The 25,588-nt window shown below is 40.2% G+C and overlaps 1 protein-coding gene across 1 annotated transcript; it reads right to left on the minus strand.

The window, feature by feature from the left end:
• Positions 1-72: 72 nt before the first annotated feature.
• Positions 73-25,248, minus strand: LOC116289966 (3'-5' exoribonuclease HELZ2). The gene is made up of 22 exons (XM_031696925.2): positions 24,949-25,248; positions 24,439-24,571; positions 22,681-23,051; positions 21,546-21,874; positions 20,999-21,115; positions 20,041-20,621; positions 18,618-18,903; positions 18,055-18,216; positions 17,103-17,681; positions 15,287-15,703; positions 15,017-15,092; positions 12,955-13,917; positions 9,356-12,221; positions 7,370-7,455; positions 6,639-6,785; positions 5,782-5,943; positions 5,082-5,392; positions 4,252-4,578; positions 3,576-3,806; positions 3,071-3,230; positions 2,251-2,418; positions 73-1,820 (listed from the first exon to the last, which is right to left on the minus strand). The coding sequence occupies exons 2-22, from the start codon at positions 24,474-24,476 to the stop codon at positions 1,714-1,716; spliced, it is 8,484 nt and encodes a 2,827-aa protein (XP_031552785.2). The 5' UTR covers positions 24,477-24,571; positions 24,949-25,248; the 3' UTR covers positions 73-1,713.
• Positions 25,249-25,588: the final 340 nt, after the last annotated feature.

The following is a 25,588-nucleotide window of genomic DNA, read 5'->3' on the forward strand; positions in this document are numbered from 1 at the left end:
TGGTTTTCTTTAGGGATGTGGGGTGAATAATGGTGAAAATTTGGATCAGTAATAGTTGAAAACAAATTGAAATACAGTAATGGCATTAGTGTTTATTGAACTACAGCTGTAATACCTACATTACATGACTTCTATATCACAGGCTATATACAATAGTGCAATTATTAATTACCTAATCATAGATAGCATAAAACTAGAGGATTTAAAACTCTTGTCAAGCAGTTGATTAGAAATGTGTAAGCCTTCTGCTGAAAGCAAACCATTCCATTTAGACGTTGAACTCTATCAAGGGCTTGTCATGTCGTACTGCTTTGTTTCTTTGTACATTCTTCTCAAAGAACCAAATTTTGGCATTTTTGAAAGTGAATGAACAAATAATTTAATTTATATGAGTAAAATTGATTTTGCGCGAGTTACATGATAAAAGAATACGATTATTTAAAAATATAGAGTCGCGCCATATATCCGGAAAGAAGAATGCCGAAGATGTCATATCTAATTCCAGCTATTTTGTACGAAATAGTGGATATTACTGGAACAAAATATTGGGAACCAATGTTTGACGAATATCTTATATTGATGCAACATCTTATACTCTTTTTGTTGTTTGTTTTTATTTCAAAGTTCTAGTACTTTGAAATGTGTGCGGTCATATTTGATGGGGGTTTCAAACTACTGCACTTGGTACAAATAAGAAACCCTGGTTGGTCTATGAGCTTATGAATTATTAATGAGTATCAGATCGATGAATATAGATACAATTAAAAACATTTTCTATTAAATGCAAATCAATAATTTAAAAGTCCTTTAAAATGGTTTTAATTTCCAAAAATATTTTTTTAATAATTCAAATTTCTTGCCCTAGTTATCTCCCAACCACTCGGTGAGAAGTGGGGATCTCTACAAAAGCATGTGTTTTTGCACTGACTTGTTGGATATGATTTTATGAAGCATTTCTTATAAGCGTAGAAATTGAAGTAACACGAGTATGACGTACCCTAATAGGGAGAGTCCTGAACATGCATATATTAAGTAGATGATACAAAAGCTAATGTTTTTACAGAGAATGATAGACTAAAAACACACTTAAAATTTGATAGACCACCAAGTTATTCAGTTTCCATGGTAATTATACTGAATATAGCTGTTATTACAACTGGCCAAGTAACTGAAAGATTTTCATGGTCTCTTGAACTGGCTAATGTAGTTGGTGGTCATATAAACTTATTAGTCCTGTGACGTGAATAATTGTTCAAGGTATTAAAAAAGGTCTCTGTCATTGCAAGCTCGCCGTTCGTTTCGCTTCGATGCAAAGGCACGGTTACCCTTCAAGATGACCCAAGGAACTGTGAAAAGTACTATTCTTTGAGTGCAACCAAAACACTCAAATCCCTTGAGATTCGAAAAACAATAAAACAGCCGCCATATGTTGGAAGATCCACTAAGTGAAGCTACTCAGGAATGCATTGTCAAAGTGAACATACATGGCTGCTATGACGTGCAATGCACCCCAAGAATTACGTAATATGCATGTACGCGAACAACAAGTTGATTATATGTGAAGTTGACTTTGTAAAATTCATATTTTGTTGAGTATGGGTGCATTTAGAGCGTTGATTATAGATGAAATACACGAAGCTCCTGCACGGAACATCCATGAAATTGGACCGACTATCTGCCACCAGCCTGTTTGGTAGTGACAAATCTAGTAAGCTAGTCTGGTACTGGCCATTGGTTTCCTTCGACAACACAACTGTTTTTTTCGTATTGTTCTATGAGGGCTGCCCAGGTAGGACTGTATGACAGGAGCTTCTTGTTACCTGAGAATAAAAAAAATACAAAATCAAGGAATTCACTTCGAGAGGTGATGCGTTCCGGATATCCCAACTCCCTACTCCCTTTTTAAATCGGGTCCATTCATTTGAACTACGCGGTCAAACGTCTGCGCATGCGTAGCAGCAATGTCGCAGCGCGGCCGAGTCTCGTACCGTGTTATTCATTTGTAATACACTCATTCTCGTTCCCAGACCCATCTCAACAAAACATCCTTCGATTTTTCGTTAGAATGCTGATAAGGGAACGAGAATGGTGTTGGATTGCATCGTTGAAGAAGACCTAATGAATAAAAGTTTGGAATTTTTTTTTTGCGCACGAAAATTTACATAGTTTCAAAAACATTCGGAGGAAATCTGTGAGCGATTCGTTAGAGTGATAATCTAGCTGTAAAAGAGAAAGCAAGCAAGTATTTACCTATGATAACAAGTCCATGTTTAGCTCGTGTCAGGGCCACGTTAATCTGGTGATCATCGGTAATGAATCCAAGATGTTCACCGAGCCATGATGACGATGGTTCAGGTTCCAATTCTTGTTCAGGAACCGAACGAACCAATGACAGGATTACATAGTCCCATTCACTTCCTAGAGAAGATCAAGAAAATGATAATAATAATGAGTCCCATGTCTAAAAGAAGGCAAAGAAATTTGAGGGAACGGAAAAAGAATCCAAGACCTGAAGAGTTCCACATCATGCAGGGGCGGATCCAAGGGGAGAGGGGGGTCCAGTGGGTGCGCACCCCCAATGGTTCGAATTTGTGCCCCTACTTCGAAGTAACCAATGCCGGTTTTTCCCTTTGATTTTAAGGGGTGCACTCCCGGCCCCTGAGTTAACTTTGTGCGCAGTACCCCCCCCCCCCCCCCCTCCCCGAACAAAATCCTTCCCTGTCATGCATAGATTCATTTGCAGATGCCCTTAGGGGCCTTTTAGGACGGCCGCTAAGGACGTCTGCAAAGGAGTCTACAACATGCACTACCTCGCGTAGTTTCTCCGGCAATATTACTTTCTGTGTCACTGAGAACGTACTCATACCTTCCCTCGTTCAATTTAGAAATTTCTATGCAAGTGCACTGCCCCCGACAAACTGGTTCAAAAGAACATTTTCACGCTTAAGGAGTCTGAAGGGATTCGGTTTCACTCGGAAATAAAACTAATCCTGCAGTTGGTGTTGAAATATATTAATTTTTTTTTATTAGATGAGAAAATATTGTAAGAAGTATCAAGATGTCTACCTACCTTGGCTTTTAATGATAGTAGTAACAAGGATATCCTTGTCAGCATCTTTCAGAAGATCTTGAATGACTTTGCGTTGTTGTCTGTATGGCGTCAGGATGACTATGTTCTTCTCTCTTATCTGTTGTCTGTGGTTGTCAACCAGGTATTCAGCCACTTGGACCTTGGGTTGTGAGGGAATGAATGAAATAATTATGATAGCTAGTAAACACATCTACGCTGTGGTGTTGTCGTCTAGCTAGGGACATGCAAATGAACGACGACGAACTAAGGACATAAAAGCAATGGCCGCTTGTAGCCCCGTGTCTTGTTTACTCTTCTTTGCCGTGCTATAATATCCACCATGCAGCGTCACCAGTTAAAATTCTAATGTTTTGGCTCATACATTTGGTGTTTGAAATGACTTACTCAGTACTTCCGACTCAATATTTGGTGGGTAATCCACGTCCAGAACTGGACATACGCACACTAAGCACTGACTATTTCTTAATTATAACTCATTACTTACGGCCTTGACAGCTTCTTCGTCGTTGTATTTTGAATCGACACCACTTTCAGCTGTAGAAATGACCGTCGACTTTTCTTCTCCTTCCACATGACAAAAAGCACATCTTAGATCTTTGTCCACTGGTGCAGGCCAAATTTGCACATTGGCTGTTGTGCGGGACTTCACGATATCTGGTGTCTCTAACTTGCCCCCGTAAAACCATTTAGACGGGAACTCACAGATCGATGGATGCTATGATAACAAACAATAACAGCTATAAATGCTGCTACTAAGAGTGAAAAACAGCTATTGTATGAGTTTTTTTACTCTCCTCATCCAAGGTGGGCTTCCTGTGGAAAAATGAAACTCGACCATAGAGAGAGAAAGGGAAAGACGAGAAAGAAAGCGGAGAGAGATTAGATAGAGAAGTTTTCGTATGAAAGGGAAAACTAAGTCGGTGCCGAATGCGTGCCTTGCCGCGACCTAAATGTTTTCTAGAATTTTGATTAGGGGATTTGTTTCTCGCGCAATGCGATTGGTTGGTTTCGGGTATTTGATTGGAAGAAGAGTAAAGTCTTGTGCAGTGTCATTGGTCTGGCGTATCCTTTGCCGTGTAACGACCTTGTTCGTGCCCAGAGCTTTTCACTGCAGTCCTACGAAAACTGATCTAAAAAGAGTGAGTCGTGAGAATGCTTACCATCCTGTATTGAATCTCAAGCATGAATGCCCTGTTGGAAAGTCGTTCAAACATCGATACTTGTAACCCAAAGCTCTTGGCCAGTCTGTCGATTACGATTGGTTGCAGCTGTTTGTGGTCACCAATCAGAACGAACTGTTTAGCATTGGATGACGTCATGGGGACCAGAGACTCTGGTTCCGTACACATCCCACACTCATCGATAATACACTGCTGAATATTATCACAGAATTCAGTGATCGTCCTACTGCCTGCTCGGGAACACGTGCAGAGTATTATCTCTTTGTCAGTTCTCTGGATTGCCCATCGTTCAGCTTCGGAGATCAACTGTTGAGAAACATTATGTAGTACAGATCAATACGCCATTCCGAGGATGAGGAAAAAACTGGTTCGAGTTGGAATTGCAGTGCATTTTGGGGGCAGTTTTAGTGGACGACATAGACACCATCTTGAAAATATGCCCCCTAAAACAGCCCCACAATCCACTGCAATGCCAAGTCGATCCAGTTTTTTCCTCAACCACGGAATGGCTAATAGGTAAATACAACTAAACTATCAGGTCACTGATGTGAAGATTTCATGAATTTGCATACCCGTGGAGTTTTTTTTTCCACTTTCAATTACATGTAACTATGGTCTCGGCAACGGGGAGACGGTGTCGGTGATGTGTCTTAGAGGTGTCATTATAAATCAGTTTCGGAAGAGACGTCTTCACAAAATTCGGGGTTACAGTTGGGGATCGGATGGGTGGGAATTTTATGGAAGTAAAAGAAAACGACTTACTACCTCCCCCCACCCCTCTTCCTCCTCCTCGGTCCCTTAATACTTACTTTACAATACTCCTCAACATATGCGCCTGGGACTTTCTTTTTCTTCTTCTTTTCTTCTTTCTTGTTCTTTAATTCCGCAAACCTTGCCTCCATTTCTGCTAGCTTCTCTGAGTAAGGCGACGCCTTACTTCTTATGAAATGATGAAGAGAAACTTCTTTAACTTCGCCTTCTGGAATCTTGAGTTCGTCTTTACTCGTGGTCGGTTTGCAGCTTCCAATCTTGTTTGGGATGGGATACTCGGTTTCTTGAATCAGAGTACCGTGAACTCGAAGAATCTTGTCCTTCATCTCAGGAATCCTCAGGAGATATTCTTATAAATACAAGATATAAAGTAAAGCGTTATTACAATGGCGTATCGAGAGTACTAGAGCTGGAAGGGCGAGCCGACACGCGTTTTGGTGCGAAAACTCCCGCCAAATCCACAGGTAGCCCAATAAAATAGTAAAAAAGGAAAATACGATTTTTAGTCAAAATCGGGGAGGGGAGGGGGGCCACTCCAGCCCCTCGCTACTCCCTTGCGTTATTATATTTACTATTAGAATCCTTCGTAGTTACCTTTTATAGCCTAATAACACCATTTTTCAATGCCAGTTCATGCATTTGAATGAATACAAAATTAGATTCGAACTGAAAGAAGCTGGCAGTAGATATGTCAATGGTAATGTTAAAAAAAAGTCCTATCTCATGCCATTTAGTTACCTGTAACGACATCAACAGACTTGTTGGAGGGCCCACAGTAGAGAACCTGTGGGGGTGCCGCTGGGGGCTTTTCGTCCTCGCTTGCATTTCTTGGCATCATTTCGCTGTTTACCTTGGCAAACCAATAAGCAATATGGATTCCTGTAACAGTTTTGCCAGTACCTAATCAAAACACAAAATGGGGAAAGAATTGCGTCTGTAATACACCTTTCGCCTTGAGCGTAATGTTTTCCCATTTCAGACCACGTGTCATTCTCTTGAGAATAGTTCTTTGTTTGAGTTGTATCCATATTCATATGAGTCTTCTCCTTTGCAACCGTTTAGCAAAGAAATGATACTCTAGAGAATGACGCGTGGTCTAAAATAGGGAAAATATTGCAACCAAGACGAAAAGGTAAAGGTATAAAAGTAACTTTAGTATTTTTCTCTGTTACCAAAAATGTGATATCTTCACATGTGAAAATAACAACATTGGTAAGAATTCTTAGGAATCGCATTAAATAATGAAAATCCAACAAAATTTTATTTCATCGATAATTATATATTAAACAGAATATTACACGACCGCTAGGAGATACGGATTCTACCTTCTCTTGTTGAAGACATTAAACCTAAACACTCGAAGATACGCTATAAACTTCCGTATCTCGCTCCGCGTGGACATGTAATATCCTCTATTTCAGTCGGTAGTTCCTTCAGCTACGTGGCTGTTATCCCATGCAGGGAGCCGATGGTGCGAAGCCGGGTGGATTGCACTGTGTTATTTTACGAATTATACACTGTATTACAAACGTTTAGTAAACCATCGTTTATGGTAATAGAATGCTTTAAAATTCAGAATAGATTGTCATACATACCTGGTGGACCTTGAATGAGCGAGAAGTTTTTCTTTAAAGCCTGTCGGACAGCCTTCTCTTGGTATTCATTTAATGAGTGAAAACCAGACTTTTCGAAGTGAACCGCGAGAGATAGTTCGTTTTTCGTGTGGGGAAGAGGAAAACTAGCTGAAAATAATAAAAATGTGCAAAATGATGCTTTCGGATTCGTTCTTAATTACTCATTGAATAGTCTTCTAACACGCAACGCTTACTCGCCTAACTTATTACTTAGAGGAGTGAGCGTTGCGTGACGCGCTAATCGCGCCTCTGTGTAGTCGACTGCGTAGGAGATAGACTGCGAGCATCTGTCTTGCCGTCTGTCTGTCTCTTCTTCCGTCCGTGTCAATTGGCCGAGGACGATTGGTTACGAGTCAAAAGTCCCTGGGGGAGGGGGCTGGGGAGGGAAGGACGAAAGGAACAGCCCCCTCCCCCAGGGACTTTTGACTCGTAACCAATATTCCTCGACCAATCGACAGGGACATACACACGGACAGCGACCAAGGGAAATAGAGGAACTGTTTTCAGTCTACGTAGGAGTCTACTCATTGAATAGACCGATCTTAATTAATTAATACTGTTTGACTTTACCCTGAGGTCCAGAGGTTACTATTATCGCCCCGTCGTTTGCTGTTTAAATTAAACCTACCCAGAGCGAATTAGAACCTCTGAAGTCTAGGGTAGGGTCAGTATTGTGACTTCCACTACCTTACCTTTCGGAGTCTTTTTTCCTAGGCAGATTTTCTGAACCAAATCCGAACCATTCTCCAATTTCACGGTTAGTGCTTCGTTCATGCGCCTTAAAACATTTTTTTATGTACAATATTAATGAATACGTATACTAATGAGAATTCAAGAAATATATATGACAAATCTATTGTTTCTATGACGGCCATCTTTATAACCCCCCCCCCCCCCCTAAATTAATAAACATCTAAATATGGCGGTAAACTCTAAGGTTGAAACGCGTGTGCATGTATTACTGGCGGGAAAATGATACATTGCACTACCCCCATCCCCTCCCCCCCGTCTATGACCGAGACTTTTCTACGCCCACTGTTTAATTCCCACTATATATTATCTCGACATCCCCCGCATTATCTCAGTATTGCTACCATTATATATCGTTGAAGTACGACCCACGAAGCTTGATGTCTCGTTTGCCGACGTACTAGCATGCATTTCAACGACCGTCAATCAAAGAACTGGAATTTTAAAAAAGAAAACATTTTGAGGGAAAGTTTAGCTGAATTAAAGATTTTAATCCTCCCAGGGGTGGATCCAGACTAGTGCCACTAGTTCCATGGAACTAGTCAAAGTTTTTGAAAAAAGAAGAAATTAATACTTTTTAAATAAATCATAAGCGAAATTCATACAAAAAAATCTTTCGACATTTTTAATCCCACGAAAGTGCCTGCACTTCCGGTCGTTCTTTCCGGAAACAAATATTCTTGAGACAAAATTTGTGTATTAGGGTCGGGGCCCACGGGAATGTATTGCTTTCAGTTGTACTGTCAAGGTTGTCACGGCATTGATATGTGGCACTGGTCAAACACTCATCCCATTGGCTGGCACCAGTTAGCTTTATTTTTTGGCACTAGTCAAAGTCGCTTGCTATTGGCTACTTATGTGGTTGGCACTAGTCGGCACTGGTAAGAAAGACGCTAGTCGACGTAGTGTGACCAAAGATTACAAGTATACACGTTATTTACAGGCAGAATTACAAAGCATGCATGGCTTATATAACTCGTGGAGAACCAACCTTTCGAAAGGAGGATTGTTCTCCATATGATTTTGGGGTCTTATTTGATGATCTTAATGGTTTATCGGATTAAAAAAGAAACATGAAGTTATCACTAACGTATGGAAACCGAATAGCGATTTTCAATTTCCTAAGTCAAAAGAAGGCAGCAGAACTAGAAGATTTAATCCAGTCTGGTTGAAAAGTTTTCCTTGGTTGGTATATTCAAAGTACCTCGATGGAGCCTTCTGCCTCCCCTGCTCTATGTTTGCCAAAGAAAGTGGTCGTCAAGTCGCCGTTGACCTTTTGGACAACTGCTTTTCAACGCCTAGGAAATCATTCAAATGGCAAATGTCAAACACATAATTACTCTGTTGTTGCAATGAATAATTTCCTTCGAAGTATGAGACAAGAAACGGTTCCTGTAAATCAGCAGCTAAATACCTTGCTACAGCAAGAATAAGTAAGAATTGTCTTATATTGCTATTAGTAAGTCGGCTGTGTTTGAATAATTGAATCTATTGTTTTCTGTGTCTAGTGTTTTCTCTCCTTCTCTCCGGCTACCTAAATACATCAGAAATCACATATATTGTAATTTATATCAATGTGTTTTAATTTAACATGTATTCACAGTCAATATTAGCTACTTCCATTATACACAAGAAGTAAATATTACACTATTGAAGATTTGGAATAGGTGGATTTGAGAATTGGCACTGGTCAGGAAAAATCCTAGATCCACCCCTGCCTCCAATCCTTCAAAACCTTCAATTCAGTCCAAAACCGCCCTCAACATATTTTGTTTTTTTATTGCAGTTCTCACTGACAGTCGTTGAAATGCTAGTCGCCGAACGAGACACATCTAACTCAGTTCGCTTCGCAGGTCGCACTTCAACGATAATGCCATATAGCTAGTAACCCATAGAGGAAAGCAAGATAAAAATGAACAAAGACAAACCTTAACGGTAGCGGTTGGTAGATGATATCCAAATCACACATAATTCTATACCGCTGTTCATCTTGTAGTTCGTGAGGAAATTTAGATGACATTTGCAGTATCTTTAGAGTTACCGTCGCTTTCCTTTCATCTTTCTCTTTTGTTTTTTCTCCCTTCACTAGGCATTCTTTGATAATACCATGTCCTATCCAGATGACCGTCGATGCGTTGTCCGGGGATTTGGTATAACGCAAGGATGAACTTGTTTCAGCGCTGGTTTCGACAGACCCACATGAAATCTTCACGCACGTGAAATCTCCCCGATTGAAGTATATTTGTCGATCTTCACAGTATGAGCTTGTAAGGGTGTACTGTCCTTTGATGGTATCATCCTTCAGACTCCATGTAACTTCAAGGTCTTTTAGAGTATATCCATCACTCTGCCTTACTGCACCAGTAGCCGATTCCATTTCCAACAGAGGTTTCCAACGGTGAATATACGATGGGATTGTTTGATAGACTTTCATCGTATTGACTTGTCCGGTTGCATGGCAAGCAAAACACCCTCTGGGATCTCGATGGTGCTCTAAGCAAATACCAAAATGAGGGGATACTTTTAATAACTGCTCATCTGGTTGGATCATTCCACGGTACAATCGCGAGTGCAGCTGAAGACATATCATGTCGTACTGTTTGAGCTTCCAGTTTATCTTGAAAAAATGGTCATCGTCTTCGTCATCGTGATCCTCATCCTCATCATCATCCTCATCATCATCATCATCACCATCATCATCATCATCACCATCATCAACATTTTGTTTCATCTGGTCTGCTTCTCGTAAATGGCGCAACAGTTGGGGTGTGCTACTTGTCTTGATAGCATCTATAATCCTCATCCAGGTATCCCCTTCGATCTTGTGAGCTTCAAACCGATATTTATGCTCCATGAAGGTCTTGATGTCGTCAGCATCTTTACTTAATGCAAACAAGGGATCATCCTTTTTCGAACCTGCAAAATCTCTATAACTCTTTCTTGAGGAGGAGGCAATGTACATCCTGAATCTCCATTTCAAAGTTGTTCTTGGAGCTCCATCGGTGTTTTCTGATTTAGAATACGGTGATAAGTCATCAAACGAAATCGTCTTCTGGTTGCCCAACAGTTGTTCTTGCTCTGGATTTACAGGATGAATGGTAAAGGCATGTTCTTCGATCTTGTCTATCACAAACATACCAGTCAGGCTTTTTTGTTTTAGTTTGGAGGCAAAATAGAGGCGTTCAGATTCCTTCTCAAATTTCCCCGAGTTATCCTTCACTAAAGTTGCTCTCTGGCAGAGCGTTGTCATCTCATCTTCACTCAAAGCTTGTTGTTCCATATTGAGACCATTTCCTTGTATCAATGCCAAAAGGAGGCGGTGGACTTCGATATCTACGTAACGCCTGATGGGCGAGGTAAAGTGAACGTAGCTTCTTAATTTCAAGGAATGGTGGTATGGTTCCTCTATGCCAGCTTGGTATTGTGACCTGCATTGGATTTTCATTAGATTCTGTCGAGCTATTGCAATCTGGAGGGAACAAAACGGGTCGCATATTAACCTTGTTACTTTTCTGTGGTCTTTAGATGCTACGGCCTTGCGAATTTCTTCCCACACTTCGTTCTTGATGAAAATATTCTGTTTAGACATGATAGTTTCCCTAACTTCAGGCTTGATATCTTTACTCTCAAGATGAGGTTGCAAGGCGAGAGAGTACTTGGCAAACGAACCATAGCTTGAAGCCCACTCGTTAAGATTGTCGACTTTAGGTTCGTCTTGAGTGCGAAAAGGAGTACCCTTTCCAACTTCTCTAAGCAATTTATCACCAACAGTATGATTGGCAAGAATCATGAGCTCTTCGATAAGCTCGTGTGCATCTGCGTGTTCTCTGTTGTTTGAATGGTCAAAAGATGCTTCTTTAAGACGCTGCCAGCGCCTTTTCACGACAAGTGAATGAAGCCTCTTAATTGCTGGAGGCACTTCGGCAGGCACTCTCTCTACATTATCATGCTTCTCCATGTCTAATATCTGCTGTGCTTGAGAGTAGCTAAGCCTACAGCGAGAACGCGTCACAGTTCTCAAAATCTCTTCTTCACCGACGACCTTTCCTTTACTGTCAAGAGTAACGAAAACTGAAACAGTCAAGCGGTCCTCATTTGGCAGGAGACTAAGGATATTCTCACTTAGTTCACGTGGAAGCATGGGTATATTTTCTTCCCCACTTTGACCAGAATAGTAAGACACACCTCTCTGTCGTGCTTTTTGATCCAGTTCAGTACCACTTTGTACGAAAAAACTTACATCAGCGATGTGAATCCCAACCTTGAACTTTTCATTTCCAATGACATCTAGTGAAATAGCATCATCCAAGTCTCTGGCTTGGGGTGGGTCAATAGTAAAGGCATTAGTTACCCTCGTCCGTTTGGCTAACTCACTTTGTACTTGATGTACTTCAGGGGTTGATTTCTGGAGCACTTCCTGGATGTCGTTGCTAAAGTTCTTGGGTATTCCCAATTCTGTACGAAGTATTTCCTTGGAAGTGTCTAGTTTGTCGCCTCTTGGAATAGTCTTCAAGGCGCATCCCAAAGGCAACGGGAAGCCTTTTTTCCACTTCAGAAACTCAACTAGGAACAAACATTTTTCGCTTTGAGCTTCTTGCAAGCTTAACATTTTGATCTCCTCTAGCCTTCCACGTTCATCTTTCTCGTATATCGGAATATCTTTGCACTTCTTGTCGCTGACATTCATGATCTTTGTGAAGGATCTGTCAATAGGCACCATAATCGAAGGGTTTTTATGGTCTACTTCACAAACATATTGCCTTCCACGAGGATCAGCAAATTGGTTTAGCACACCTTGATATACGAATAGACAATGATTTAGCATAAGTTATATGAAAAGATGTATTAATGTCTAGTTTAGAACCAGGTTATTTCAATAATCATACGAATCAAGTTAGATGCTTGAAATGATTCTTATCTATAGAGACGTGGTTGCATGGAAAAGGGCTTGGTCCTCGCTACTGTACTACGTTAGGAAAGTCTTCCAAATGGTTCTTTCCTGTGTTTATATTGTTTTCTTTCTCTTTTCTTTTTCTGAGAGCTTTCCAATAAGTCGAATCGATCAGTCCAAGAGGTCATCAATTCTGAATTGGTAGGCGTCACTTCGTTAAACTGGACGGCTCGAACCTGGGCCCAGTTGTACGAAGAATGGATAGTGCTATCCCGACGGATAAGTCTTATCCAGTAAATACATTTATTGCATAACAGCATCAACTTATCCACTGGATAAGTATTTATCCGCCGGATAGCGCTATCCAGGCCTCGTGCAACCGGGCCCAGTTCTATAAGAACTGACGCGTACCATTTGAAGGAAGGGCCCCTCGGATCAATCGCTTGACTTAATGGTATACGCCATTGGCTTTGAATTCCAAATCGCTTCCGAATTTCTAGTCGCTTCTGAATCTTCTATTCTCATTAGTTTTCGGTCCCAGAGGGCCCGTGGGGATCTGGGACCGAAACTAATGACGCCTGCGAAGGAGACTAGTCATCAGTTATCAATCATCTAGATAAATAGTTCCATACTTACCGATAAAATAACCAACATTCCCTTTAATCGCCAGATTATCTCTTTGTAAATCGATGACAACTGTATCCCCATTAAATGCCTGTCTGATCGACCCTTTCACTTGTATGTCAGGTTTGGTTTTATCTTGGAGAACGGCGTACGTAGTCCTGAATCTGTCGCTTCCAATATGAAGGCGAGCGGTCAGGTACCTTGTTGGGTCCCCCTCAAGCTTCTGTTTTAATTCTTTGGGGTCTGCAATGCCTGGTTCCTCTTCTTCTGGGTTCAAAACAACAGGTTGGTCGGATCGTTTGTCGTGACCCAGATCAAGCAAAAGTATTTCTTCACGGCCATTTTTTCTACGAATGAGCCATTTACATCGCAACGATTTCAAATCAAGTAATCTAGAATGGTTTCTTTTCGGTGGCCGTGCTCCTGCATCATCGACTCCCGAGGGCAAAGAATGCTCATTATTTCTTGATAAATATGGAAAATCTTTTTCAAAGGCTTCCCTTTCCTTGAATTTCTTGATAAAAGCTTTAATGATTTCATCAAGCTGCTCTGTGTTAGGATCATCGTCATCATCAGACGTTTCTTGGTCAACATCAGTTGACTGTGAATTGCCTGGAACAAATGATGCTGCTTCTGGATTAAGAAAAATGTTCTTTACCCGATCTCCAGCTCGGATTTCTCCGATTTTTCGGACCAAATCTTGCCACGTTGTACCATACAAAGCCTTAAGATTGTCGCAGGAAGATATATAGTTCTTCCAGAGAGATCTACATTCACGACTTCCAATAGTACACAAAGCAACAGGATCACCTACCACAGCCACAAGTGACTTTGCTCGAGTCACGGCGGTTACTAAGAGCTTTGGATCGGAAAGAAATTGCAACGAAAGATCTTCATGATGATCTTGAAGACGAGATGGTTCTATGGAGTGTCTTGTTCGGACTGTGCTTATAACTAATGCTCTGAATTCTTTCCCTGAAAAATAACAGCAACTCTTTTATTCTATTGATAATTAGATAAAATTAGATAATAGACTGATCCATGTAGGTATGTCGTATTTTTTCCCCTAACTCTCTCCTTATAATCATTCATCCTTTCTCCTAGCCTTGTTCGCTTGCTCGTACGTTCGCTCATTCGTTCTCTCGTTCGTTCCCTTTTTCGTTTATTCCCTCATTCGTACGTTCCTTCGTTAATTCTCTCATTCGTTCTTATGCCCTTCATTATTTCCCTCGTGCAGTACGCTCCTTCGTAAATTCACTCATTCTTTCGCTCCTTCATTAATACCTTCGTAATTCGTTCGCTCCTTCGTTAATACCCTCGTAATTCATTCGCTCCTTCGTTGATACCCTCGTAATTCGTTCGCTCCTTCATTAATACCCTCGTAATTCGTTCGCTCCTTCGTTGATACCCTCGTAATTCGTTCGCTCCTTCGTTAATACCCTCGTAATTCGTTCGCTCCTTCGTTAATACCCTCGTAATTCGTTCGCTCCTTCGTTAATTCCCTCGCAATTTCTCGTTCCTTCGATAATACCCTCGTAATTCGTTCGCTCCTTCGTTAATACCCTCGTAATTCGTTCGCTCCTTCGTTAATACCCTCGTAATTCGTTCGCTCCTTCGTTAATAACCTCGTTTGTTCGCTCTTTCGTTAATTCGTTCATTCCTTGTTCGCTTGTTTGTCCGCTTCTCGTGTTTCCTTGATGACTTTGTTTTTCGTGGTATTATTATGATAATGCATCAATTTTCTTAGTCACGCTTTTTCTTGTCGCCTCGTGAGAATAGTAAGACAACTTTTGCTATAATAAACTACTAAGCAAAAGAAGTGCAGCGGACTCAGTATTATATGAAACTATAATCAGCACGCTTTAGTTAAAGCCAAATTCTTCGTATAATCTTAGATCTAATGGTAGGCTTTTATTGGAACCACCTAAAGGGAAAATGCAGCCGCTTCGCTATTATGGAATAGCTTCCCTGCCAATCTACGTGAAATCCAATCACTCACTGTCTTCAAACAGAAGTTGAAGACCTACCTTTTTTAATTTATTCTTTTTTAGTTTATAGTAAAATGATTACTGACCTTGAACATTATGGATCGTCTCAACGGTTACGCTTCCAAGTCTCTTCGTTCTCAATCGTTCTCGAATAGCTCGCACCTAAAAATAAGCCAGAGAAGTTTATCGCTAATTGCACTATGAGATCAATTAAGGGGCCCTTCACGCTAGCCATTTAGATCATTTTGAGATAGATAAATAAAGACAAACGGGCCAACGCTGACAAATACATCACTTGGGCTCCCTGTGTCTGGTAGGTTCCACCTATAATAGAAAACCTCCTTAGTCTTATTTACCTGAAAACTGTAAGCAGCAACTACAGCGATATCTTGCAAGTTCTTTTCCCCCCAACATTCCGGCCACGACCGGTCCAGGTTCTCCACCAGTTCAACTACTTTATCTACTTCAGCTGTATTCAGATATGTGTTGTCATGCTGCCTCGCCTCTCGGCCTTCTGTACTGTGAAAACTTAACGAGCCCATCACTGGATGGCTGGGGTTATCTGCATGTCCTTTGGCCTTGATGTTCCCGTTATAAAAATATTTGGACGGGAAATCCAAGATGTCCTTGTTGCTGCGGTAGTTGTCCAGCAAAAAGATGACATTTTCATCCTTTGATGATGTGTCTTCACTGTAATGAGAAAAGAGGCGCTCGGGAAGTGATCGCTGCAGACCCTTTTCACGAGCGAATGCTGAATACACTTCTGGATTCATCTATTGAGACAGAATTACGAAAAGAAAGCTTGTAAGAAAACAATCCTTAATTTCCATACTCGCAACAAATGTAAGGAACCCAAAACGCGGAAAAATTGCGTGTGATTTCTTTCCTATTAGCAAAACTGCGAGAACTATTTATTTCTCATCAGTTGGAGTAGTTTATGCCGGAAATCCAATTAGCTTAAGGGTGGTGTAGCGGTAGTCCTTTCACCGCTGAGGTTTCACGTTTGACTCACAAGTGACTTTCTCTTGATCGAGAATTTTTCTCTGCGTTTTCTTTGAGTTAGCCGTGGTTGACTGACTTAGATCAGCCCAGAGGTCGCTTTAGGGTTCAATCTGTGAATTAGCCGTGCCCTGACTTAGATCAGCCTAGAGGTTATTTCAGGGTGCAATCTGTGAGATATAGCCGTGCCCTGACTTTGATCAGCCCAGAGGTTATTTCAGGCTGCAATCTGTGAGATATAGCCGTGCCTTGACTTTGATCAGCCCAGAGGTTATTTCAGAGTGCAATCTGTGAGATATAGCCGTGCCCTGACTTTGATCAGCCCAGAGGTTATTTCAGGCTGCAATCTGTGAGATATAGCCGCGCCTTGACTTTGATCAGCCCAGAGGTTATTTCAGAGTGCAATCTGTGAGATATAGCCGCGCCCTGACTTTGATCAGCCCAGAGGTTGTTTCAGGGTGCAATCTGTGAGATATAGCCGTGCCCTGACTTTGATCAGCCCAGAGGTTATTTCAGGGTGCAATCTGTGAGATATAGCCGCGCCCTGACTTTGATCAGCCCAGAGGTTATTTCAGAGTGCAATCTGTGAGATATAGCCGCGCCCTGACTTTGATCAGCCCAGAGGTTATTTCAGGGTGCAATCTGTGAGATATAGCCATGCCCTGACTTTGATCAGCCCAGAGGTTATTTCAGGGTGAAATCTGTGAGATATAGCCGTGCCCTGACTTTGATCAGCCCAGAGGTTATTTCAGGGTGCAATCTGTGAGATATAGCCGTGCCCTGACTTTGATCAGCCCAGAGGTTATTTCAGGGTGCAATCTGTGAGATATAGCCGCGCCTTGACTTTGATCAGCCCAGAGGTTATTTCAGGGTGCAATCTGTGAGATATAGCCATGCCTTGACTTTGATCAGCCCAGAGGTTATTTCAGGGTGCAATCTGTGAGATATAGCCGTGCCCTGACTTTGATCAGCCCAGAGGTTATTTCAGGGTGCAATCTGTGAGATATAGCCGTGCCCTGACTTTGATCAGCCCAGAGGTCGTTTCAGGTTATTGAAAAATTTTGAAAGTGTCAGGGTTCTTTTCGTTACTTCAAAGCTTACTTTGCAATATAATATGCTGATGTTATTACGAAATGAGAAGTGACAAATGAACACTAGAATCATTATCTTCACCTGCATGTGGTCTCCAGTGAAGACAATCTTCGTGTTGGGGCCAGCGAGGGCTAGTGGTATCAGTGCTTCTGTTTCCCAAGCCTGTGCCGCCTCGTCTATCAGGATATGTGTAAAAAATCCATGGCTGACATCAAGGTCTGTCAATAGGGCAGCAGTTGTAAGTGTTGTTATGACAACACGATGATCGACGACATTCTTTCTAGTTGGCATCAAAAAAACTCCATCTTTCACTAGTGCATAATTCCGAACAACATCAGAAGTCTTGTTCAGTTCTGTTTCAGGGCTGTAAATGCGAAGAATGTCTTCTGCACACTGAAGTTCTCGATTAGTTCCATGGAGGTGTTTGTTGAGTAGCTCCAAGTGAATGTCAGCAGCTGAATTTGTATGTGTACATAGCAGAACACGATTGGCTTTCTCTTTCATCAAGTATATCACCGCTTGGTTCAAAGTGAAGGTCTTTCCTGTCCCAAAGGGTCCAAACACCACAAGTGGAGGAGAAGGGGGGACAACGTCTGCGATAGCTCGAATAACGCGTTTCTGGCATTCGTTAAGGCGTGGGTCAAGTGACTGAAATTTCACCTAAAAAGACGTATGTTTATATATTACTTGCAAGGGAAATTGTAGCATGTCTCTCTCATTTCTATGTCCGAAAAAATCATCGATGGCTACAGGCTATTTAGCCACTGTTTATAAAGCAATTTCAAAAATTTGAAAACACTAGATCGTGAAATTAATCCTTTCAATTAATACGATTACCACATACGATTACCTATAAAAACTGGCGATAATTCTAATTATAAATAATAACTATATTTATGAAAAAATGCAATAACAAATTTTATCAATTATATTTATCCCACCTGGAGCTGACAATTTTTTCAGTGTTGTTATGCTGGCTTTCGACCAAAAAAAAAAAATTATTCATGCATATTACTGAGTGGTTTTTATGTACCTTTGATTTTCGTTTCTTAGCATGGGACGTCTTCTCTGGAAAAAGTTGAAATACGTGCTCAGGTCCAAGCCTGTCGATAGCTTTGTGCATCACACAATGAGGAACGCGATTCAAGTTGAATCTCATGCACACATCATGAACTATGGAATCGTGTCTTTCAATCTATATAATAATCAATCAATGTGTTTGAGTAATGGGACATTAATAACCGAACTCACTACTAAAGCAGAACATATGAAAAGAAATCAAAAGTTATCGCGATCGGTAACTTGAAATAGCTTCAAGACTGATCAAAGTCAGTGCATGGCTAACTTCCAGATGGAATTTAGGATTTGTCAAGAACGAAGAAAACTAGAAAAAAAAACATTGAATCATGATCTAACAAATTATTCTTCTCATGTGTATTGGGGAGTCAATATTCACTGCCCATCTTGCTTCGCAAACATTTACATGTTGCTCTTCATTTTGCAATATTTCGTTGACGGTATTATCACTTCTGTCATTCTTCGTTCACTACAAATTTGCGGTTTAAAAATCAATCTTAGAATTTATACAGAACTTACGTTAAGTTCGTTGCAAATTTCAGGAGTCAAATCGATGATGACCTTTTTGCTTTGGAGACTTTCAATGGCTGCTTCGTACAAACACTTTTGGTGGTCATTTGGCATGATCAAAACGGATCGAACATTCCGCAAACAAACTCTGCCCGCCATATCATCTGGTGTGATTTCGATGCCATCATCAAGTTCGATTATTCCGAAGAAATGACCATCCTCTGCACATTTCATACCGCCTAATCCGAGATCTAGGCATTTTGTGACCTGGAGCTTTAGTTTGTTTGGCGTAAGTCTGGGAGAAAAATGATAGATATGTTATTGAAAATTATCATGTTGTTGTTGATGATGATGATGGTGGTGGTGGTGTTGATGATGGTGATAATAATGGTGATGATAATGATGGTGGTGTTGATGATGGTGATGATGGTGATAATGATGGTTGTGATGATGATGGTGATGATGCTGTTTATGATGCTGGTGATGATGCTGGTGGTGCTGTTGATGATGATAATGATGGTGATAATGGTGGTGGTGGTGTTGATAATGGTGATGAAAATGCGGGTGGTGGTGGTAGATGATGGTGGTGTTGATGATGGTGATAATAATGGTGATGATGATGATGGTGGTGATGATGATGGTGATGATGATGATGGTGGTGATGATGATGGTGATGATGTTGGTGGTGGTGGTAGATGATAGTGATAATAATGGTGGTTATGTTGATGATGATAATGGTGGTGGTGGTAGATGATAGTGATGATAATGGTGGTTATGTTGATGATGATAATGATGGTGATAATGGTGGTGGTGGTGTTGATAATGGTGATGAAAATGCGGGTGGTGGTGGTAGATGATGGTGGTGTTGATGATGGTGATAATAATGGTGATGATGATGATGGTGGTGATGATGATGGTGATGATGATGATGGTGGTGATGATGATGGTGATGATGTTGGTGGTGGTGGTAGATGATAGTGATAATAATGGTGGTTATGTTGATGATGATAATGGTGGTGGCGGTAGATGATAGTGATAATAATGGTGGTTATGTTGATGATGATAATGGTGGTGGTGGTAATGATGGTGAGGTGATGATAATAGTGGTGTTTATAATGATGGTGGTGGAAGTGGTGCTAATAATGGTGATAGTGTGATGATAGTGGTGATTATGGTGGTGGTAGTGGCGCTAGTAATAGTGATAGTGTGATGATAGTGGTGATGATGGTGGTGGACGTGGCGCTAGTAATAGTGTGATGATAGTGGTGATTATGGTGGTGGTAGTTGCGGTTGTGTAGGTGATCGATGATAAAAGTGGTGGCTATGCTGATGTTGATGATTAAGCAATTGAGTGTGTTAAACAAAAAGATGCAACAAAGCTCATGGTTGCTATTACCTAAGCTCTTACTAGTGCAATTAGGACTGATATTACCTTGAAAGTAAATTTCTCATGTAAATCTCCTCAGCAAACAATAACTGATGCATTGTCTGTTTATAAGTGTCCTGTCTGATCGTCCCGTCAAGCATTTGAACCGATACAATCTTTTCTGTATCTTCAGGCAAAGAGTAAGTCGACATCAACTTCTTTTTCGCTCGATGGGGTTTACATCTTATGATTTCTGCATCTCTGTGGTCCCATGGATGAATTTCGAGACCAATAGCTTGTCTTGCTTCGAGGAGTGTTTGTAAGATTTTACTGCTGTCAAAATCGATATTGAACTCTTTAATCAGCAATCCCTTCGTCCCAAAGTCGAACAAAATACGCTGGATAAAACTACCAGTTACTGAACTCGAAGCTTGAAAAGTCACTTCTACTCCAAAATCTACCGTTTTTGTATTCAAATCCAATTGTATTGATGGACGGTGATAATGGTCGTCCTTTAATGGAGTGTCAAGGATTAGAAGAACATCGTCGTTGCTCTTACCGAATGCAACAACTTGTATCCTTGAAATATAGAAATGATGACGATGATACTGTAGGTAAACACCTGGAATAGTGTGCACTTGGTCTACCTAGAATATATACACAGATATATTAATATATATTAATGGTACTTGTTGTCCCATCATCGCGTTAGGCCGTCACCGTGATCAAGCGGAAAGCGAAGGGGGATCGAGAGAAGGACAACCTCCATTCTCCTTTAATTGGTCAGCTTTCTTTTTTCCCGAAAGATAATTCTAGATTCTTTATTTGTTAGCTTTTCTTTGGATTACCGAATGCTTATTTTGTACTTTTAATTTTGGCGCCAAAATTTCACTTATTCATATAATTGGGATTCCTGTGGGGGGGACTCTAACTGAAACGCGTGCGCACGTTTATTGGCGGGAAAATGGTACATTGTCCCCCTACATGGTGAAGTCAATGGCGTAATGTCATATGGAATAGATACCTTTAATCGAGCACGAAATTCCCAGGTATAGTTATAATCACAGTTCTCCTTGGCGAGCTGTACATGAGGATTTTCTGGATTAACGAATAACTCCACTCCTGGAATGGATTCTCTAAGCTAAATCAAGATACTTGTATTACTGAACTGATGTAACAAATATATATTAACAATTCATAGTCATCCGTCAATAACCCTTTTAATTCCCAGGCGGAGAGTAAACCCGCACTATTCCTAACCTACAGTAAAAATGGGGGACATAAAAGAACCTGTTGAATTATTCGTATAAGAGTAGGGGATTGTCTCCTGGTTCAACAGCCTATCCCAATCTGGAGGCATTAATACTAACTTACTAACAAATCACTCATGATTGTAAGCTGCACGGCTGCTACTAGAGCATAAATACGCTGGTCATGATTGTGAATTTGTGAAGCGCATTGAGACCATGTAAAATGAGCCCCGTTATTATCATCATCATCATCATCATCATCATCATCATTATTATTATACAAGAACGGAAATGTGAAACTGAACGGGGTGAAATACTTACCTTCAGCTCATGATGTTTGATATCCTTTACAGGACCAGTCGGACCAAGTGCGTTTTGAATTGCTTGCATTATCATATTTTCTGAGTCCTCGAAGCATTCATTTGCAGACTGAGTACTTCTGTTGTCGTTGCTGTTGCTGCTGCTGCTATTGTTGTCGTTGCTGCTGTTGTTGTTGCTACTGCTGTTGTTGTCGTTGCTGCTGCTGCTGTCGCTACTGCTGTTGTTATTGCTGCTACTTGGCTGCGATGTATGCACCATACAGCTCGGATTGTTTGTATTTCCTGACTTAAGCTTTTGGTTTGCCAAGTATTTTTCTGGAGAAGGTAGATCTTAGAAAATGAACAAAGCACTGATTTTAGCTCGAGTAAATTTTATCATGTCACTACAGTTTTGATAAAATTGCACTGGCTTCCTGTCCGTTTCCGAATTATATTCAAGATATTGCTCATTGTGTACAAGTGCTTGCATGATATGGCTCCCCCATACCTTGGCTGATGCTATCAAATCGAGAAAAACTTTGCGCACTCTCAGATCTACAACCATGGAGTATCTAGAAGAACAAAGATCTCGTCTGGTGATCTATGGTGACAGATCTTTCTACTGTGGAATGACCTCCCACTTTTCATATTAGGAAAAGTTCTTCAATCCAATCATTCAAGAATGAACTGAAAACTCATTTGTTCAAGAATTTTGTCTCCTCTGGTTGAAAGTGAACATCAATGAACTATGACATTTCATTAATATTGTAACATACGTCTGTTATTTATTTTATTTCTTATTGTGAAGCGCCATGAATTTTGATATGTGCGCTATATAAGTTCCATTATTATTATTATTATTATCATCATTATTATTATTATTAGCTCAATATTCTATCTCAGAAAGAGCAGAACATAATAGGAAACAATCAACAAAACAAAACAAAACAAAACAAAACAAAACAAAAACAAACAAAACAAAACAAAAACGAAAAAGACAGTCCAAAACAGAACGGAAACCGTAAGCGCAAAAAAGCATCAAAACATTTCCATTTTGGAGTCCATTTTGACACAACAGCTTGCTTTTTAAAAGCAGGAGAGGGCCGTTCACGAGACCCAGTAGTGTAAATCGCCTATTAGAGAATACAATTTCTTACTTTTTTCCAATTGCCGCTGTAAATTCCACATCTGTAACTCAGGTCCATGAGCATATGTACAACGTTTGCACGCTTCCCCTTTTCGATAGCCAGAACAATAGTTGATAGTGGTCGTCTTAGCAATGGTTGGTGGGATGTTTCTCACTTTTGTCCACTTCTTGAGTACAGTGCTCCAATACGCATATACACATTCTGATTCGCATCCTTGGCACACGTCAGGCGTCCTGCTTGTCTCATGATGATGACAAATAACGTTTACGCCTTTAGGTAGTTTAAAAGTGTTTTCTTTCTTTTTCCTTATCCTTTGTCTGTTGACGGTCTCCAAAGAATCTTCAGTTGATGCTTTCGAAGTGCTGTCCGTCTGAGAAGACCTTGGTACGATATTTCAATTATAATGCACAAGTCAATACCAGTTTTCAATTAGTGAAATACCGCTGTCTTCTTTGATTACAGACTCATTTACACAGGGGTTAGCCTCATTTCAGTTTCCAATTATTCACAAATACCCGACGGTAAAATAAAGAATGCACAAGTTGAACAATTCAAATACTTTCAGATTCCAAGGACTTTCACTGGAATACATGAATATTCCAAGTAATTCCCGATACGAAATCGAGGCGCACCCTGTACAATAGAGAACTCGAAACTGCCCAAGGGTATTGAAACTCACTAGCCCCGATCCCAGGGATGCGTTGGAAAATCAGTTTACAGTCAAAACGACTCAAGCTTATTACCCCCCTAGGTGCCATTAATGGTTTCAGTATTCGAATATTGAAATTTAATATTCTTTCTCAGTGAGATTACCAAGACTCAGGATTCGCCTATCACGTGAAGAGGTCGATCCTCAAAATAGAGGGTTTTCACGTGACGTCACAGCGGCCATTATGGGGTACCAAAACAATACATTTTCTATGGTCCGTGAATTGAACCCTATTTTTATGCAAATACTGTGCAGAAAGTTTCTATTGTTTATAGCTGCCTTCTCACGTGAGTGAAAACGCTCTATAAAGTAATCCTAACGAGAAAATATGGCGCCGATACGAATGACGACCGGCATTTTTGTTACCAGACTCCACTCATCATTGGATAATAAGTAGAGTCTGAGTACGAGAATGCGCTTTCCGCGTCCTTTCCTCCCGCTTTCCCGTTCATTTGCCACAGGTAACGAAGGATATCCTCTTTTATAAGGAAATGCATGTAGTAAATAAGTTTTGCTATTATTTTATAGGTTTCGCTAAGATTTTGAAAATAAAACGTCGTGAGTATATAAAAACTCAAAAGTGCACTTACCGTTTTATATTAAAAGTTTTCGATTTTTAAAAGCGTTTTTTAGCGATTTTACAGTCAAACCACCTCAAGCGTGAACACGTACTAGGTCGTAAATGACTTTATTTTTGGATTCTTGATTTCATTATTCGATTCGAACATTCACTATTGAAAGCGAATCTTCAAAGCCTGGCATATACAAAAGCCAAGCATATATGCAACTGAAATGCAAAAACAACTTTTTATGCAAGGAATATGTAATATTAATGACTACAAGCCAAGTTAATCGAATTTTCAAATTATTATTATTTTTTGAATATTGAAGATTCGTTTTCATTAATGAATCTTCGAATCGAATATTGAAATCAAGAATCAAAAAATAAAGTCATTAATGACCTCTACGTGTTCACGATTGAGGTGGTTTGACTGTAAGTACCACCTCCACTTCTCTAATAGATTTTCCATTAATAAAGTGCAGTCAAAACTACCTACCCATGTCCAAACTGAAAGTTTGGTGGATTCTGTGCCATCTTCGACCTTTAATACACACGTTTTACATGGTTAACTAGAGATGTTGTTGAAACCCATCTTGCGTGACCCTTGTCAGTTCGATCCTTCGCATAAACTGGTGAAAAAAGGAAGTTTTCGATCAGTTTTGTCCTAGCGGTAAATAATGATAAGATATTTCACTCAGAATAAGCTTCGGCAAAAAAAAATAACGTCTATAAAGCATTCCTAAACCTTCTCTTACACACAAACTTAAATATGTATAGTATTTATATACTTTCTATAACGTCAGACTTCCGTTATATTGCAGTACTCGCAAAACGTTTCAAAACCCAATCTTAAACGAGATAAAAAATATTTTTTATCACGTTTTTATCACTAATTATAAATTGCACTGTGTATCATGTTTCGTAGACCGTTGTCATAAGCTTACATTCGAAATTGCTTCAGGAAAATACGAAGTGAACTCGTAACAGAATCAATCGGATCACTTACAGTTAACTTTAGACGCTCAGCTGAGGAAAACCAACTCTCTTGAGACCGTTTTCAAATGCAAGTTTTATCCAAAAACACACATAAAGATAATAAACATGTGTCAGAGAAATGACGTGTTTACAAATATGAAATTCCTGTCGAACATGAAATTCCTTGAAATAGTCAAATTTTCTTCCTCGATTCCTAGAAAAGTGCATACATTACCCGGGTACAACTGAACAATAACACAGGAAGCCCAAACATTGTATAATCATCTTAGTTCTTAATTCCTATCATATTTTATAGTTCCACAAATGGGAGAAAAATTGACTGTCGTATCTTTTTGCGTGATGTTCAGGTCTATTTATATGATTTCCACTTCATTGAACAGACACGTCTGAGTTTTATTTTAATTCTAATATTTCTTCTAAAACTAGCAGAGGGTAGTTCTGTTGTGTCTAGCTTGAAGCTGAATGAAGCTGAATATCATCATGGAATGAATAGACCCATCAAAAACCTGTTTCATCATTATCATACTCAACTCTAATTGACTGCGATAGGATTTAGGGCTAAGATAGGCTTGCAGTTGTTCAGTGCGAACTCCGACAAACCATCTCTGCCTAAACTGGGCCAACATTTATTTTTATAAGAAGAGTGGCCA

Source organism: Actinia tenebrosa, unplaced genomic scaffold, assembly GCF_029948245.1.
Source record: "Actinia tenebrosa isolate PJP-AT-01 unplaced genomic scaffold, QUT_ActTen_1.0 PGA_scaffold0__85_contigs__length_37466705, whole genome shotgun sequence".
NCBI classification, from domain to species: domain Eukaryota; kingdom Metazoa; phylum Cnidaria; class Anthozoa; order Actiniaria; family Actiniidae; genus Actinia; species Actinia tenebrosa.

Bases quoted from the DNA above. Each gene is read 5' to 3' on its own strand.
- LOC116289966 (XM_031696925.2), bottom strand. From the start codon at position 24,476: ATGGCACAGAATCCACCAAACTTTCAGTTTGGACATGG. The intron at 13,918-15,016 runs GTCAGTAATCAT...GTTATTTTTCAG, and splicing joins GACGATCCATAATGTTCAAG to GGAAAGAATTCAGAGCATTA. The intron at 3,231-3,575 runs GTAAGTAATGAG...TCACAACCCAAG, and splicing joins ACGAAGAAGCTGTCAAGGCC to GTCCAAGTGGCTGAATACCT.